We start from the raw sequence: 17,115 nt of genomic DNA on the forward strand, positions 1-17,115 counted from the left end.
AGCCTTTGGGAAGGGCGTGCGCGCCTCGGCTCATTTGCATAGCCCCGCCCGCTGCCGGCCCAGCGCGGGCTGCACGGGCCGGGTGGGCGCACGCTCAGTGCTGCCGGCCTCGCGTCTGCCCCGTCAGCGTCCGCGGCAGCGTGAAGGCGCTGAGGGGGGCGGGGCGCTCCGCTCGGTACCACAGCGCTGCGCTGGGGCGGCGCGTGGCGGCTCCTCGCGCTCCTCCTCCTCCTGCCGCTGCTGGCGGCCGGGCGCAGCATGGCGGTCAAGGTGACTCTACCCTCCCCGCCGCTCGGCTCGTGAGGAGGCGGGGGGCGGCCGGGAGGCGCCGGGCGGTGAGGGGGCTGCGGGCGGTGAGAGGGCGGCCGCCGCCATTACGGGGCAGCCCCGCGGGGGGCCGGGGGAAGGCGGCGGGGCGGCCGCGGGGAAGGGACGAGCGCAGCCCGTGCTGCCTCCGCCTCCTGAGGGGAGGCGGCGGGGAGCCGCGGGGTGGCGGCCGGGCACCCCCCGGGGCGGTCGTGGCACCGGGGAGCCGCCGGGTTTTAGCAGCTGGCCGCGGCCCTGGCGTTCCGAGAGCGTGCGGCGTTATCGCAGGGGTTTCACCTCGGAGAGTCTCCTTATCGCTTAGATAAGGGAGCTGATAGCGCAGCCCTTATCGGTGTCGATTGCAGGGGTTTTCGCAGCTGTGTCGGTAGCTCAGCTGGTGAAGCATTAACTTGCTTTTATTTGCAGGTGCCCTCAACCAAGAGAGCGGATCCTGCCGAGCTGCGAAATATTTTTTTGCAGGTAAACGGACCTGTCAAATGTTGTTTGATTGACGGACTTGTATTTTTGTCTTTCCAGCTGTTAGCCACGGCGTCATATGTGTGTCTTGGTCATGGAGCGCTTAGAAGTGCGTTTCGAGTACACTGTATGTTGAGGGGGTCTTCAGGCGTTGAGGTGAAACTGCTCCTGACACAAATGGTGGTCAACCACTCCAAATTCTAATCTTAAATAATTCTCTGAAGTATTTTCTAACTTTCTATAACAAATAATTTCATCCATAGCTGTTATTTTTAAATAAGCTTTTACATGATTCTAAAAAATACTTCTTATAAAACTGTATACTTGTATAGCTTTTATGCGATCCTCTTATAAATAGATAGATTTCTGGTCATGTTTTTAGAATTTAAACTTATTTTTTTTTAAGATCGATGTATTTCATAATATTATCTCTTGCAGGGCATTAAAATTACTATACTTAAATAATAATGTGAAGCTTTATCCATTCCCTTTAGTTACAGTGAAGCATGATCTGAAAAAAAAATCCAATCAGTCTTAAAACTTTGATGATAAGGTTTGAAGGTCCTATGTTTTAGGTCCACGATTAGTTCATGGATGTTTCCTAAAATATCTTTTTTCTTTCCTGAGTATTACATAGTATATTCAAGAAGCTTAACTCTATGAGAAAGGGAAGAATGTAAATATTAGAGCTAATATTGTAAATAATGAGCTCTAGTATGACATCTCTGATGTGCAGCTTTTGGACCTACCTTGTTATCTAACATGTAAGAATTAGATGAAGAAAGCTTTTTGCCCAAGAGGGAGACATGGTATCTCAACTATTATTTGGGGGGATTTTTGATTTTGTGTAACAGATTACTCTGATAACATCACTCAAGTGTTAAAATTTAGAACTTTGGAATCAAATCATGGAAGCCTAGCTGTTAATTTCTAGTTAAAGTTATTCTATCACAAATTCATTTCTTGTTGATGTAACATTCAGCTTTTGTATGTAAGGGATACAATAGAGTACATTAATCAATTGGGAATCATGAAAATATGAATTTTCATACATATACTTGTAGTGCAAAATTGTTTCCAAAAAAACCCAAGCCTGATGTAAAAATATTGTTTGTAAACGGGAACTTTGCATGATTCTTGACTTATAGTCACTAGAAGTACTTGCTTCTGGAAATAAGTAAATTGTTTGAAGTGCTTGATTTTGGTGATACAGGGAAAAGCGGAGAGGAAGGATGTTGCCATACAGACAACTTAGAGATTAAGTTGTACGATATATCCTTTATTCACCTAAAAAGCAAACAAACTACAGGCTTAAAAGAGTTTTCTGTTTTTTTCCATATAACTTTCAAAGAAACACGTACATTAAGTTGTAGAATGTTTCATGCCCTCAGAAATCAAAAATACAAAAGCTCTCTTGTATCCCCTTGGGTACGTGAGATTGTCATAAAAAAGACATAACACAGACACTGCTTCGAATAGGAAGAGTTTATATATATGGGGGGGTTATTTGATTCTGATTGAAGGTGAAATTATGTTCTTTCTTTGATAGGTAGTAAGCAAACTTATTTGCAAACATGAAAAAAATCTAGAGAGAACCCAGTCTTTCTAAGACTAAGTTATATGTAGAGTCTTGTTATGAAATACTGTTAGTGTTGCACACATCACGGGTCAGATATGTTGTGCTCTTTGCTGAGGGTGCAGGCCTGTTCTGTGAGCTTCAGTTAAAGGGCGTGCATTCCTTCCTAAATTTGGCTTCCCTTGGAAATGGATGCAAGGGAAGATGTGAACTCTAGGCCTCCTCGTCAGCCACCTTATTCATAGAGAGTGTGTTTAAATTTCCTTCTATTCATACGTATCCTCTAATGGGATAACACTGACTCCTCTGTCAGTCTAAGTTGTATCTTAACCGATAAAACATTTGCCCTTCTTTTAGAATTCCTAAAGCTTCCTAAGTTTTTCAAATTTATTTTAAACCATTAAAAATTAATGGTTTAATTAATTCACTTTAATACTCTACTTGCAAAAAGTAGGCGTTGTGCTATTATTTCCAGGTAATCCTGTAACTGTGGAATGCAGGCATTAAAACCTTGTGTGTGTACACCATCAAATAAGTTACCTCTCAGATGTTTGTTAACCACTGACTTCAGTGACAGCCATAAAAGAACAAAACAGAAATCCACAGAAAGATTACATACTTGCATAGAACAACAATTATCAGATTTCTTAGTGAGACTTCATTCTTTTTTCTTAGGCAAGACCCAGTAAACCCTGGGGAAAGATAACTGAATTATTCCCCATCTGCTAAACGCAAATGAAACCTGTTTAGCAAGGTGGAGAAAGAAGCCCAAAAACTTCCAAATTTTCATATGTGAAACTTCCCCCTACCCCCCTTAAAAATGTCCTGGGTCTCCTGCTCATACCTGAGACTTTAAAATAAATAAATAAATCAAAATGTTGAGAGTGTCCATAGGTTTCTTGTTTTAGAAATTCTTTCTTCTCTGCCCAGATAAAATCATTGGGATAGAAAGCCCCACTTTAAACTGAAAACTAAGCAATTTTTCAAACAGTGCATCACTTCTAAAAGCATGGTGCTACCTAACACGACATTGTACGAATAGAGTAGATTTTGTGTGTGCTCATGTTTTGTGATGAAGCTTAAAAAAAAGTCATATGCAAATTCATGAAGTGCCTTTCTGAGATAGGCTATACATGTATTGTAAATTTTTAAATATATTGTAACATAATGCAAGACAGGGAAATACATATTTGATTGTTTGTCATATTTTATCTGCAAATTAAAGTATAATTAACAATTGCCTGTCTTGTTGCAAAAGATACTTACGTTGCATGGTGAAAAGATCACTTAAGGGCAGAAGCTGTAAATACATGCCAACAGGGAATAGCCTAGCTACTTTGTCAGACATTAACTTATTGGCTCGCAGCCAAGCTCATGACCTTCTCATATGGAGCTGAACGTATCTGTCCTTTAATTATTTTAGTCTCAAAATTTTTCAAACAAAACTTCCTCTACGCAGGTTTTGTTGTAAAAACAATTCACTATTTGTAATAAACTCAGGTAAGTTGGTGTCTGAATTAAAAAAAGATGTTTAGATTTTTGACTCTCTCATAGGCCATCCGTTGTCAAGCAGTTGAATTCTGTTGTTCTTAAGGATGTGCTCGATACTCTCCATGTTTGATGGTCCTTCATATATATAACTTCATGTAGATTATGTGCATTGCAACAGAACTGAGCTTCACAATGCATTTTTTAAGTCACATCTATAGATGGCTGAGAAGAGAACCTTTCTGAGTTGATTCAGCAAAGCCACAGTTTCATCATATCTCATGTCAGCAGCAGTGCTGAATTGAAGGATTCCCATCTGTTGCTTTGTGTTCCCGTTTTTGTGGAAATCATCCATTAATTATGGATAAGTTCAATAGTCTGGTGTACAGTCAGTCTTGCAAACAGCTGTCGTCACAACTATAGGGTGGTAGAGGGACAGTTGATGTGAGGAGCTGGTGTTGTGGAAGAAATGTGGGAGGCTAAGGGAGATGCTTAAGGAGACCATGATGCTGATGCAAGCTCTTTTATGTTGAAACTGGGTTTCAGAACAGCTGAAAAATACTTTAGAGGTGTAAACGGTCTCCTTTATCATAGTGGAGTGTTACATCTTAACAGGTTTGTTGTGTAGGTGGTGGTGTTAACATTCTAATTCCTGTGGATCCCTGGCTGTTTGAGGAGCTGTTTTGTTCCTCTTTCACAAAAAACTATGAACTGAATCAAGATACTGCAGTGCATAGTGGAACAGCTGAAAAATTACATGTAAGGCTACTAATTGAAGTTTGGATTTCCAAACATAGATGTTGCATAGATGATAGCTCTTCGAGATGTGGGGGGCATTGCCTTTTCTTTTTCTGCAGAGAACACTTACATTGATGACTTTCAATGACTAGAATCTAGAAAGGTGAATTGCATTTTCACAAATGAATTAAAAGTCACTACTTTAATTGCACATCAACATTCTCATGAAACAGCTGTGGAATTTTGCAATTTCCATATCTCAGAAGGAAGACAGTTCTATGTATATGTGAAGATTTGCATCCAAATCTTTGTATCTACAAGTGGAGAGAGTGAACAGAAGAGATGGGTTTAAAGCTATTTAGTAAGTTTCTTACAGGTTTTCTGAGCAAAAATGCAGAGAAAAACTCAATCATCAAAGTGGACTGGATCACAGTAGGTTAGTGAACTAGAAATCTTGTGTGAGCTTTTTTCCTCTATTACAGGATGCAAACATAATTTAATCTTGCAATCTGAAAACTTAGGTTTTATTTCTAAGATTACTGTCATATCATAAATGAGAAAAAATTTCTGCAATAGTGCTGCCATCTTGAAACAAGACCTGAGGGGTAGGAACTTTCATAATACAATTCTCCTTTATTAATTTTCCTACATGATGATGGCTTCAAATATTATATGCTACTTAATGTTTAGTGATGGCAACAGATAGTAAGGAAGTAATTCATTCAGTGTAGATAGCAAGAAAGTAAGTTATATGTGCTTCTGTATCAAGGCACATAAAAAGAGGGGTGATAGTATTGGTTATTGACAGGAATGACCGATTAGCATCTAGTTCTGGTAACTCAGAAGTAGGCTTGATTTGTAAAATGAACGTGTGATGCTTTCTACTCCTGCATTCTCACATTCTTAGTCCTAGATTGGTATTATCCAGCCTAACTGGACAGTTAAAGGTACAGAATTTATGTTAGGCTAAAAAATTTACTTTAAATTAAAAGTTTATAACAGTCAGCGATTAATGATCTAACACAGAAAAGTAATAGAATACTTGTACAGTCATATGGCAGTTGTCTTGGTGTACAGATAAGAAAGATGTAATTTTATTCTTTATTTTATTCTTAATTAGTCTTAGGTAATTTTATTCTTAATTAGTTTTGTTAATATTTATTACTTATATAATTGTAAAATTTGCATGTGCCTTTTTATTTGAAAATTTGTTAATAAGATCTCAAAACCAAAACATTTCAGTTGACCTTTTTGAGGGTATATGTGAGTGAGAGAGTTAAGTGTGTGTGTGAATTTTTACTTAAAAGACAAATGTGAAAGCTATTAGTTTCAGGAAAAATGAATCTGAAAAGTTACTTCTCACAAAAAGAAAAAAGTAATATGCATTTTTCAAACTGTAATTACAAGAGTGATTAGGAACAATTAATTAGAAGGTATCTCCCACTAGAAATTCAAAGGAAGAACTTGTGCTGTGTTTTTGCAGTGTAGCTGCAAATGAAAAGCTATAGCATGGTTGTAATTTTCGTAAATTTGTGCAATTACCTGACAGTTTCTGAAAGTGCTTAACTGTCTTTTTATTAGAAGATATTGGTTATTTTGTGTACACATCTATTCCGCAGGGATAGATGTTGTTCTGGTTGTTGGTGGTATGCAACTGGTATGGTAACACTGTTAGTTGAACCATACACTTTAATTTCAGAGCAGTTGCATACAGTTGTGCACCGTTTTGAGTGATATTCAGTAAAGATAGTAGTTTGGTAATCACTAATAATTAACATCTAAATGGATTCACTTTTGTTCTTGTGGTGTTGTTTTTTGTTTTTATTCTAGTATGCCAGCGTTGAGAAAGATGGAGAGCATTACATGACTCCAGAAGATTTTGTGCAGAAATACCTAGGACTTTATACAGATCCACGTTATAATCCTAAAACAGTACAGCTGTTGGCTGGAGTGGCAGATCAAACTAAAGATGGGTGAGAATTTTGCTTTCCATTAGAAGCCTGTAATTCATTGGTAAATGAGTGAGTTTCTTTGGTAATTTCATCTTCTAAAATGCATTATTGATTTTATTACACTTCAAGCTTGATTGGACAATAAGTTTTTTCTCAAGTACAGTAGACTATACATTTGTGGAACTTCGGGGAAAATATGGCGTTCAACAGTGCAGAGTTCAAAACATTTTTAAAAGGAAGTTTTGTTTTGAAGGCATTTTGACAATTAGTACAAATGCAGAGGAAGTTAGTTAAACTGCAAATAAGCTTAATACAGTATGATTGCCAGATAAAGTTATTTTCTGTGTACTCATATCTGTGACATGACATTTACGAAATGTCCATTCCACTGAGGTAGTATCCTCTAACTCACTCTTCAGAAGAGCCTTCTTTCTTGTTGTATGCAGGCCTCTAGCTTTGGCCTTGAATTCAGGTAGGAACCTGAACATGTTAGGAACGGACATGTTAAAGTGAAGAGGTTAAGGTAGACCACAGTAGAGGTCAAGCATGCAGAGAGGAGTGGGTGTGTTGTAGAGAAGAGATAGAAAGTTGCTGTTAAAATAGGATATGTAAACAGATAGATGTAACTTACTTTAAATTGAAAGTCCCTTAACTTCCTTGGTTTTGTGAGTCAGAATCTGACCATTGACATCACTTCAATGTTTTTGTTCTCCTATATCCTGTTTTAGACTATTTTATTAGTTTGCACAGTATTCTGAGCAACTTGCAGTGTCTGTGCTTTACAAATAAAATTGTGTATGCTGCCTACATTTTATACTAAATGACAAATACAGGATCTCCCATTTGACGTAATATTACATGATGCCTTTTAAAAAATAAATCTGCAGCATTTTGATAATACATTTGGTATATACATACGTTTTGATAAATCCAAATAACCTGTCTCACTGCTTGCGATACATACTGTACTTTTTTGTGTTGTTACAGATTGAAATAAGTCTAACTGATGACTACTAAACCAACATGTTGAGTGTCTTGTTTCTCTGAAAGCTGTTGGTTATCTTTTAGGGTGTTCGTTTCTTCAGAAATTTTTTTTATAAAAGGACCTTTTTTACAGTAAGAAGTCAATAATTTGTTTTATTGCTACAACAGAACACGACAATGAGGCATCGCTTTTTTGTTGTTTACTCTGTGAATATAAGTATTTTTGTTTTGTTTTTTAATCTGAGTAATGTTGGAAGTGAGGTAATCAGATACGGGTAAGTGTGCTTTATCTAATTTTGTATGGAAACATTGAAATAAAGAGAATTATTATCATATAGTCTGCAATACAAAATGTTTATCTGTCTGAATACCCATTTTCTGAAATGTAATCTCCGTAATGTTTTAATCTATATTTATCTCTAATCAGTAATTCATTTGAAGTGTTATACCTGTATCATCATCATTGGTTTACTTCTGCGTTTGTAATATTCCTTTTATAGTGAGCTGTAATATACCAAAATCCAGACTCTTATATCATCTCTACAGAGAGTTTAATATGTAGCATGAATAATTATTGTAATCTTCTACTGATTTCCATTAATTACATCTTTCCAAGGACTTAAATTTGCTTTATAAAGTCCACGGAAGTATCACCAGTCCTATTCCATACAGGCCTTTGTAAATTAAATGACAGCCCAAGGTCACAGAGCAAGTCACTGAGAAGCTTTGGTTCTGTTATGAAATTTAATTCCTGTATCTGTTGTCATAATCTGTTAGTCTTGCTTGCCCTTCAAATAAGTACTCAAAATGTTCTTTGTAACTTTTCTTTTTTAATATCTGTTGACTTCATTTAGGCTTAACTTTGTTGCTTTAAGAAAAAAAAACACAGAAAGCACATTTTGGAACTGGCTGTCTTTATGCAAATATATTTAGATTTATTATTATTATTATTTTTTTTTTTACTTCTGCTTGTAATTTAATACTCACTTAACTGTTCCAACTGTTGCCTTCTCCCATTACTACAGTACAAGACTAGTTTGCTTTAGTAGAATTCCCTATGGTAGTTCGTATAACAAGAGACTCTTCAATTTCGAAGCATTTCTTCCTCATGGTCACAAATGCAAGTTCTGAGAAATTAATATGATGAGGTCTAAATTAGCATTTGGCCTTAAATGACTGCTTTCTCTGGTGTCTATTTAATACTGTAGGATTTAATTGATGCAGCAGTTAAGCATTCCTATGCCATCAGACTGCTGGCACTGCTTTTAAAATTAGGATTTAGGGTACATGTCCTTTCTCATACATAAATGTGTGCCAAAACCAGCTTCTTGGTTACATAAGTCTAATCTGACATTAGCTGGTATTCAAGTTGTAAAATCAAAGATTTTCTTCTCCCTCCAAACTTGCAAAATTTCACAGTAGTCATTCTAGATTCTTCATTTTAATTGCTTATTTCTGGCTACTCTGCTTATCGGTATATTGTTCTTAGAATTTGCAAGTGTGTTCTTAAGTGAATTCCTGAAGAAAGAGCTGATGGTTCACATAATGGACGGTCACAATAGGGATATACATTATATCTAAAAGCTATGCTGTGTGTGTAAAGAGCAAAAACTTGTATATGAAACAAAGAAAGATAGAGTAGAATTTAACCATGTGGCTTACTTTGTGTGCTTACTTTGAAGAGTAACAGTACAGAAGAAATAGTAGTTGTTTTCTTTTTTTTAATGTTACCAATAAAATGAGAGGTAAGTGATTTGATGTTGTTATGGACTCTACAATACAGCAGGTTCACTGAACGATACTTGAATAGTGATTGGATGGGAAACTCCATTGTTTCATTTAATCCACCTCCTGTTACCTCCACCCTGATAATGGAGGGTCACAGGATCCTTGCTCTTAGGCATTGCAAGTTGAACGTATGGAAAGGAAATTGAATGTGTCTATCTCCTTTTGCTGTAGGCACTGTTAAAGGGAGACCTCTGAAGAATGGCTTCTTTCAGGTTCAGGCTTCTACGAATGCATTCTGCAGAGATCATCACTTGATTCTGTCTGTTATAAAGCTTCCTGGTTAGGAATTAATGCCAGGTTTACGCCTTTATGTGAGATACGTTTGGAAATTATAGTATTTACAATTATTTTAAGGGATATTCTGTGTCTTTGATACTGAACCTTTATCAAAATAATAATTTGGATGAAGTTGACTTCACATCTGGAGAACCATTTTCTCATCTTTGATTTGATGGCTAAAGTGTGACAAATTAGTATCATAATTCTATATTTGTTATATCTTAATTCCTTTCAAAATCACTACATTTTCTGTATTTTTCTGTGCGATACATTTATGCAAGAATGTTAAAATATGTGATCTTGTTTAAAGTATCTTGATTCTGCATATACGTTGTCAGAGAAAGACTAGCTAAACTAAGGAATAGTGTGGTTTGATTTTTTTTCGAAGAGGAACAGAATTTATATGTATATCCTCATCAATAAGTGGCATGTATGTGAAGTAATCACTCTGAGCTAATGATCTTCTGTGAAGAGTACATTTAGTACTCATACTATAGAATGTTCTAAAGAGTACATTTATAAATTCAGATCAATTACGTACACTTGGAACTGGATGGAATATTCTAAGTTGTCAATCTAAGTCCCCTGTTTTTACAAGGGTGAAATCACACAGTAGTTTTAAGAAACCATATTTGCTGTTAAAACCTAGCGATTTTGTTTGCAGTATTCTGGAAAGGCCACAGTATATGCCCAGTCTGAATATCTTTACAGATAACACAATGCAATTTTGTTCTTGTGCCAGTTATCCTTCATCTTCTGGCTTGAAGCTCATCTTTCTGTAGCTTTTCTTATATAGAGCATTTCTATATATAGAAGATTATAGAGCCCTTCTAGATGTTTTTTTTTTTTCCTGCTTGTCAGAATAAGCTGAGTTCCTCTAGAGAAGTTTATGATTGTCATAATAAGCTACTTGTGCATCCATTCAAGTCTGAGTTTATATGTGTTGAACACAAGGACTTTGATTTGTATGCAGCGTTCCAGAGATGTCGTGAGAGCCCTATCTGGTGATACTGCTGCTTCCTCATCTCGCACAGAAAAGCTCCCCTGATGCATCCTGAGTTGCGTTTTTCTGTATGGTGAATGTCTTACATGCACAACTCGTAGTCTTGTGATCAATTGTTACACTTGAATCCTTAGCTTCCTTGGTCATGTCCAACTGTCCAAATGTTCTTATAGTTTCTTTCTTTCTTGTCTTTTCTTTTCTTGTACACGACTTTGCAGTTCATATTATATTTGAAGTGTAATATTTTTTTTCTATATGCATACTAAAGTATAACTTTTTTGGACTTTTAAAAATGAATGTTATGCACTGTTTTAAGAATATGTTTATTGTATAGTGTTATATTTACATTAAATTTCCTTTTCTTTCTCAGTAGAAATACTGAGAAATATTAAAATTAGTAATATAATGACAGGCCTGTAAACTTCATGCTGATAGAATGTCTCAGTTTTTAAGTTCTGTCTGCCTAAATATATAATTACAAGTTAACAAATAGTAGATACTCACTGAGAATTAGTTATATTTTGTTGTTGATGGATAGGAAGAATTCAGTCCTTTTCTATAATAATTGGATTGTAACACTTTCTAGAGCATCAAGCACAAAATACCATTGATATTTTGAACAATCTGTTGACATTTTTATAACTTCTATATTTTCCTTTGTAGGTTGATTTCCTATCAAGAATTTTTGGCATTTGAATCTGTTTTGTGTACTCCAGATGCAATATTCATTGTTGCTTTTCAGTTATTTGACAAGACTGGCAATGGAGAAGTAACATTTGGTAAGAATATCTAAAGAAAAACAGTTTAAGAAAGCAATAATAATAGTATAAATGATAAGAATAGCTCATCACAACTAGAAATGCATATTGTGTAGTACTATACTGACTTTCTAAAAGAGTTTGAGTAATTTTTTTTCCTTCCAAGTGATACAATTTTAAGAAATAAAGGAAACATATTTTGCTCTGTCTTTTTTGAATCAAGATTTTTCATGTTCTTTAAAGTAGTTAATACAATGCTATTTTGTTCAGCATCATCCTAAGTAAAATTTTCCTGTCACGGACTTTGAGCTCCTTCGTTGCTGAGGGATTTTTAAAACTTGTTTTGGATCTCCTGATATCTTTGGAGAATTGTCATTTCATATAGTAAGAGTTCAAAATAGAAATGAAGAAGGTCTGATCTTTTGAGTTCCTAGTCTAGCGCTCCTATTCTTGAGGAACAAGTCTTACTTCAGTATGATGAGTGTAACTTCTAGCTAGATCATGTATTTTCAAAAAAAATTAGGAAGAAACTATGGCCTTTTTAAGTTTTTTTTTTTTTTTTCTTCTAACACATATATTAGCAATTGGGCAAATTTCTTTAGGCTAACCGTATTGCTTTATGATGTTGCGAAATAACTTATTAACATTGCAGTTTAGGGAGGCCTAGATTATATTTTAAAAAAATTGTACTTTTATTAAAATTAGAGAAATCATTACTAAGAATTTTAATAAAATGGAATGAGAAATAAATGTTATTTCTATACAAAAGAATAAACTTCTTAATAAAGAAAATACAAACTATGCTTGGATTTGTAACCACTTACTGCTTGTACTACTTTGTTTTTTATGAAAACTGTTGCAGCTTTGGAAAAAAAAGTTGAAACAATGCATGGGTCTTTGTATGAAACAAACTGCTTGAATTATGACATGTATTAAGTTACATGATTAACTGAATGGTCAAATACTCAACAATTTAGACACAACATCTTGAAAAGAAAATCTCTTAGAACTTAAGCAAAGGTGAAGTCAGTAAATGTAGTCATTAGAATGTAGACAAACTCGCAATCAGTGTGACCTTGTTAATCATGGTATGTTTAATAATTTCACAAAATGGGGAATGCATTTTGTAGCTCATATAAACACACTTGAAATAGCTGGTTCTGTAAAACAACAAAAAGCAGTTTAGGTTATACACAGATTCCTCAATCAGACTGAGAATCATTATTTTTATGAGCACAGCATTATCTTAGAGGCTGAAAGCACAACACAAACGAGAAATAGCAAAAATATTTTTTCAATATCTTTCTCATTATTTTTTTCAAAAAGCTGATAAAACTTAGATAGCAAACTCTTCAGGGAATTTAAAACTTACTCATGTTTTTTGACATGTCTCATGTTTTTTGAAAAATAAATTTTATTGCAATTATGACTATATGTAATTGTAAGCTGTAACCTATCAATGGTACCTGTTTTTGTGGTACAGATTCCAATGTTACTGCTGCTTTTATTTTTTTTTTCATTTTTTATGTAGTTTGTAAAATGGGCTACTTACTTTTACTTGGGTTTTATGCAAATAAATGCATGTGGGGAAAAATGTGAATGATGATATATAATATTTTCAGAATTTGGTAACTCTGCAATCAGTTTTCAAGTCAGTCTTGTTGCCTGTAAAGGCTATCTTGTAAATGAGACCTATATTCTTTCATTTTCATACCACATAAACAGAAAGGCACAGAGTTTAGTTTCATGTACAGACAGGAGAATATATAAAACTAGGATTTTCCCAGGTCTTTAGAGGAAGATGGTCATGGTGAAACATGACACTTTCTCTGCTGATTTTCTTCAAAGAATCCTTCCAAATAGCTACTGAGAAGAAAGGAAAGACAAGGTCTCTTCAGTTAGTAGAGATAATTTTCTTCTTTGACTGAAGTAGAAAGAGTAAATGGTGCTATATTGTGAAACATAACATGTACAATATATACATTTCTGTAAACTAAAAGCTCTACATACTAACAGCTGAAAGTTGTAGTAAATTATTAGAAATATACTGTAATGAAATAAGCTTAACCAATTAGAGTGAGAATTGCTATTAAACAAGTCAGCTCTCTTTTATTAGCGGGTAATTTATCCAGTCAGCAGATAAACCATATGGACATGCTGATTATGGAAGCAAACGTGTCAAGATTTTCTAGCTCAGATGCAACACTGTGAATGTGATTGTACTGATTCCAAAGCTACCTCAAGCCACTAAGTCTTGCTAGAAATGAGAGTAATTTACTGAGGTTTTTCTGCACTGTGTTTTTGGAGCAAGGGATGGAGGTGCTGGGGAGTGGAACACAGGATCAAATTGTGTCTGTTAGGCCAGTAAATTGAACCAACACTGGTCTTGCTGGATGTGAGATAATGTTGGTGTGTGTTCAAGCTGGGCTTAAACCATAAAAGTAGAAGAAAGCTGTGCTGGCTCTGAATGTGATATTAAGAAGTACATCTGCACCATATTAAGAACTACACCTGTACCCAAGCTAGCCATATTCTCAGATCATTGGGGTATGACTGTATGGCATTTTCAAAAATTATCCTGATATAGTCAAATTTTTCACTTATCTGAAGAGAATTAAGTATGTTTGCTGATTCTTTAGACCTGTCCGTGCTTGAAAGCAAGTTTTTGCTTGAAAGCAAGTTTTTCCAGGCATTTTCACATCATTTGCTTTTTACAATTTATTTACTGATATAGACCATACATGAACACTTTAGCTTCTTGCAGTTCTCTTTACCTTCCATATGACACTTGACTCTACAAAAGTTTAGCTTCCAAAAGTTTAACTTCCAACTTTTCAGTGGAGAAACTTATTACTTAAATTGCAATACGTTGCTTTCTTTTGAATTGACAAATAGAAAAGGGCAAGCAATTTTTGATTCTTTATAAACTATTTTGTAGAAGTACCTGTTGGCTATGCTGCGCTAATCAATGTCTTTGTCTATGCAATATGCGTTAATTCAGACTGTTGAAACAGGAAGCCTTCTGTATGCTGACTCTGTCGCTTTAATGTCATCTACTTTCTTATTGCTTTGGGATATTTTTCCAGGAGTTTCGGACATCCTGAAATCCCGTATGAATGACTGCTATAGATATGCAGATAGTATGCTGCAATATGTGTGTAGCAGGTCTATTGCAAGAAAATTGAATTGGAACTACTTTGTATGAGCAAATTGGTTGCACAACATGTTCATATTCTTTACATGTGTCAGCTGCACTGGACTACTTGTCAGCTTGCTGAATAAAAAGCAATAATATGACTACTTTAATAACCCATTGATGCAAGCAGTGGTGTAACTTAATTTACCTTTTTCATCATGAAGAAATAGAAAAAATAAATCTTTCATACTTAAATGTTTGTATGTCTTCATAAAAGATTCCTAGGTTACTATTTTCTGAGAAATGTGTTGCTGATGATCCCTTACAATATTGCTTTAACCATAAAATATTTAAAAGATAACAGCCAAGGCAGATAAAGAAAGGCTATTCTTTTTTTTTCATGCATTATCTTTCTTGTTCTGGGTTGCTATCTGTAGCCAGAAAAGATAAGAACCATTCTGCTCTTTTGATCGCGGGATGTAACTGACCAAGCTACTTAACATGAGTGAATATTTAAAGACAGACCATGAAGTTAATGCTGTTGCACAAAGGAAATTTCTTTTTATTGCTATTCTGCAAAGGACTATTGACCCAAATTCAGGTTAAAGCAAACTTATATAATAAATCTGCTCAAGCTACTTGGTGTGCTTCTATGCTAAAACAGATAGCCCTTACTGTGGTTAAAAGGTGAAGTCTGTGACCATCACTGAAACTTCTCTCAAAAAATAGGTTGTCTAACTGGAGGTAAAAAGATTCTTTATAATTCTTCCCTTGGACAAAACATAAAATTGTCTGGACTGTGTCAATTTTAATTGGAATGTACAATTTCAAGGCTTTTCCAGCTGTTCTTCCTTGTAGAGTCACCACAAAGAAAGCTATTCTCTGGTAAACTGGAGCATTTCAGAGATTGTTTTTGGTCAAATACCCGTGCTAATGTGGATAGAAATACAGATCTAAAACAGTGGGATTTTGAAACAATTTTACTGCCCTTGTGTTTGTGATTCTTCTGTATTCAGAGTTTTTGAATTATTTTTGAGATTATTGGAAAATACTTATGAAACTAAACGTAAGGTTTTAAAAACATCCTGCAGCTCAACATCTCACTAAAAATACTGTGCAGAGTATAGTGGCCTCTTTTTTCAAGACATTCTGGGTTATAAAGGAATTGGATACCTATTAATGCAACTATGTTAAACATTACAGTGATGTTGGTGAATCGAAATAATAAATATCAATATAATGAAATAGTTCCAGAAATGGAGTGTACCATGATCTTGTCCTGTCTATTTTCTTAAACAAAATAATTATTTTGTAACACATTTTAAGGTGGGAAAGTTAGTTCAGATTTCCCTTAAACATGGTAGACTTTGAGAATACTTGAAGAAGGTGAGTGAGAAAAATAAGGGAAAGGAGTTGAATACACATTGTTATAATTCTTTGCTTTTGAGTATTATTTTTCAGGGAATGCAGATCATTGCTAGTACTCACTCCTCCACCATTTCTAAAAGAATAATAGGATTGAAAATGCCAGGGTTTGGAGATTCTGAGTTCTGAGATCAGAGTTCTGATTTATGAAATATTATTTATAACCTTTAAAAGAAAACAGAAAAATCTCATAATCACACAACTGTGGATCTGAGGATTTAAGAAAAACACGTTCATACCAAGTGTGCAGTAAACTAAAGCTACTATTTTTGTTGGCTTTCTGTTTGCCATATGTTAGTTGCCTGTTTTCAAGGTGTCTTTTGCTTAACGCATGCGGATAATATAGAAAATGACTATGACTTTCTTTTGTTGTCATGTTGTTTGGTTGTTGTTGTTACTTCTTGTATGATTCTGGTTTAAGCCACAGTTTTAAACATCTGTGAGCAGTGTAGGATGGGAGCCCATCCTTATTTATTATAATAGTAAATAAGAACATAAGGAGATCTCAAACATTCTCTATAGTATTAAGTTCAAGATCATAGTTCAGCAGGAGGAAACAGGAAAGGAGAACGCCACATTAAAGTTATATATATTGACAGTTCATTATTATGCCTGTCGCTAATCTTGATCTTAATCAGAATCACTGATTAAATCTTTTAAAATAAGAGAAGTACAAGGCAATTATTTCTAGTTTAGCTTTCTCACTTTTCCTGCTACTTGTCTTTTTGCTTTCACCTCAAAGTCATTATTGTATTTATACTCGGATCACTGTTAATATAATTCTGTTGCAACAGACGTTAAAAATGTTTTCTTGCTTTTACTTGTGATTTTTTATTTTGTGCTGAAAGTGAAAATATATGAAATTTTCTTTTAGCAGAAATAGGAAAAAATAGCAGCATAGAAAACATTAAATGCAGTATTTATGTTGAGGCTGAAATATGTACAAATGAGGCCATAGATGACTGAGCAGACACATTAAAACACCCTCTTAAACAACAAACCTCTGGTATACTTATGGTAGTATTTAAAACTTGCATTTACTTTTTTTTGTCTCTAAGAAGCATGATTGATATTGCATCACTTGTGAGAGGCAATGGCAAACTCAGTCTGATTGCACTGAAAATTTGTGAGGTTTCCACTCTGCATTTTGGGGAGCTTTTAGTAAAAATAAATGATAGCTACCACCTCAAAGCTCACTTGATGTT

General features: G+C 35.2%; 1 protein-coding gene across 8 annotated transcripts in view; it reads left to right on the top strand.

Annotated features, from left to right (window-relative positions):
* Positions 1 to 56: 56 nt before the first annotated feature.
* Positions 57 to 17,115, top strand: part of SLC25A12 (solute carrier family 25 member 12) — a 51,394-nt gene continuing 34,335 nt past the window's right edge. The window contains exons 1-5 of one of the 8 annotated variants that reach the window (XM_035537021.2): positions 6,445 to 6,558; positions 7,525 to 7,796; positions 9,481 to 9,620; positions 10,562 to 10,664; positions 11,255 to 11,370. In XM_035537021.2, coding sequence (XP_035392914.1) covers positions 10,636 to 10,664; positions 11,255 to 11,370 — 145 coding nt within the window. In that variant the 5' untranslated portion in view covers positions 6,445 to 6,558; positions 7,525 to 7,796; positions 9,481 to 9,620; positions 10,562 to 10,635. Of the gene's footprint in view, positions 271 to 732; positions 787 to 6,415; positions 6,559 to 7,524; positions 7,797 to 9,480; positions 9,621 to 10,561; positions 10,665 to 11,254; positions 11,371 to 17,115 lie in introns of those variants that run through there. The other 7 variants (XM_035537029.2, XM_035537025.2, XM_035537019.2 and 4 more) reach the window with 7 other exon arrangements.

This window comes from Cygnus atratus, chromosome 6 (genome assembly GCF_013377495.2).
Source record: "Cygnus atratus isolate AKBS03 ecotype Queensland, Australia chromosome 6, CAtr_DNAZoo_HiC_assembly, whole genome shotgun sequence".
NCBI classification, from domain to species: Eukaryota; Metazoa; Chordata; class Aves; order Anseriformes; family Anatidae; genus Cygnus; species Cygnus atratus.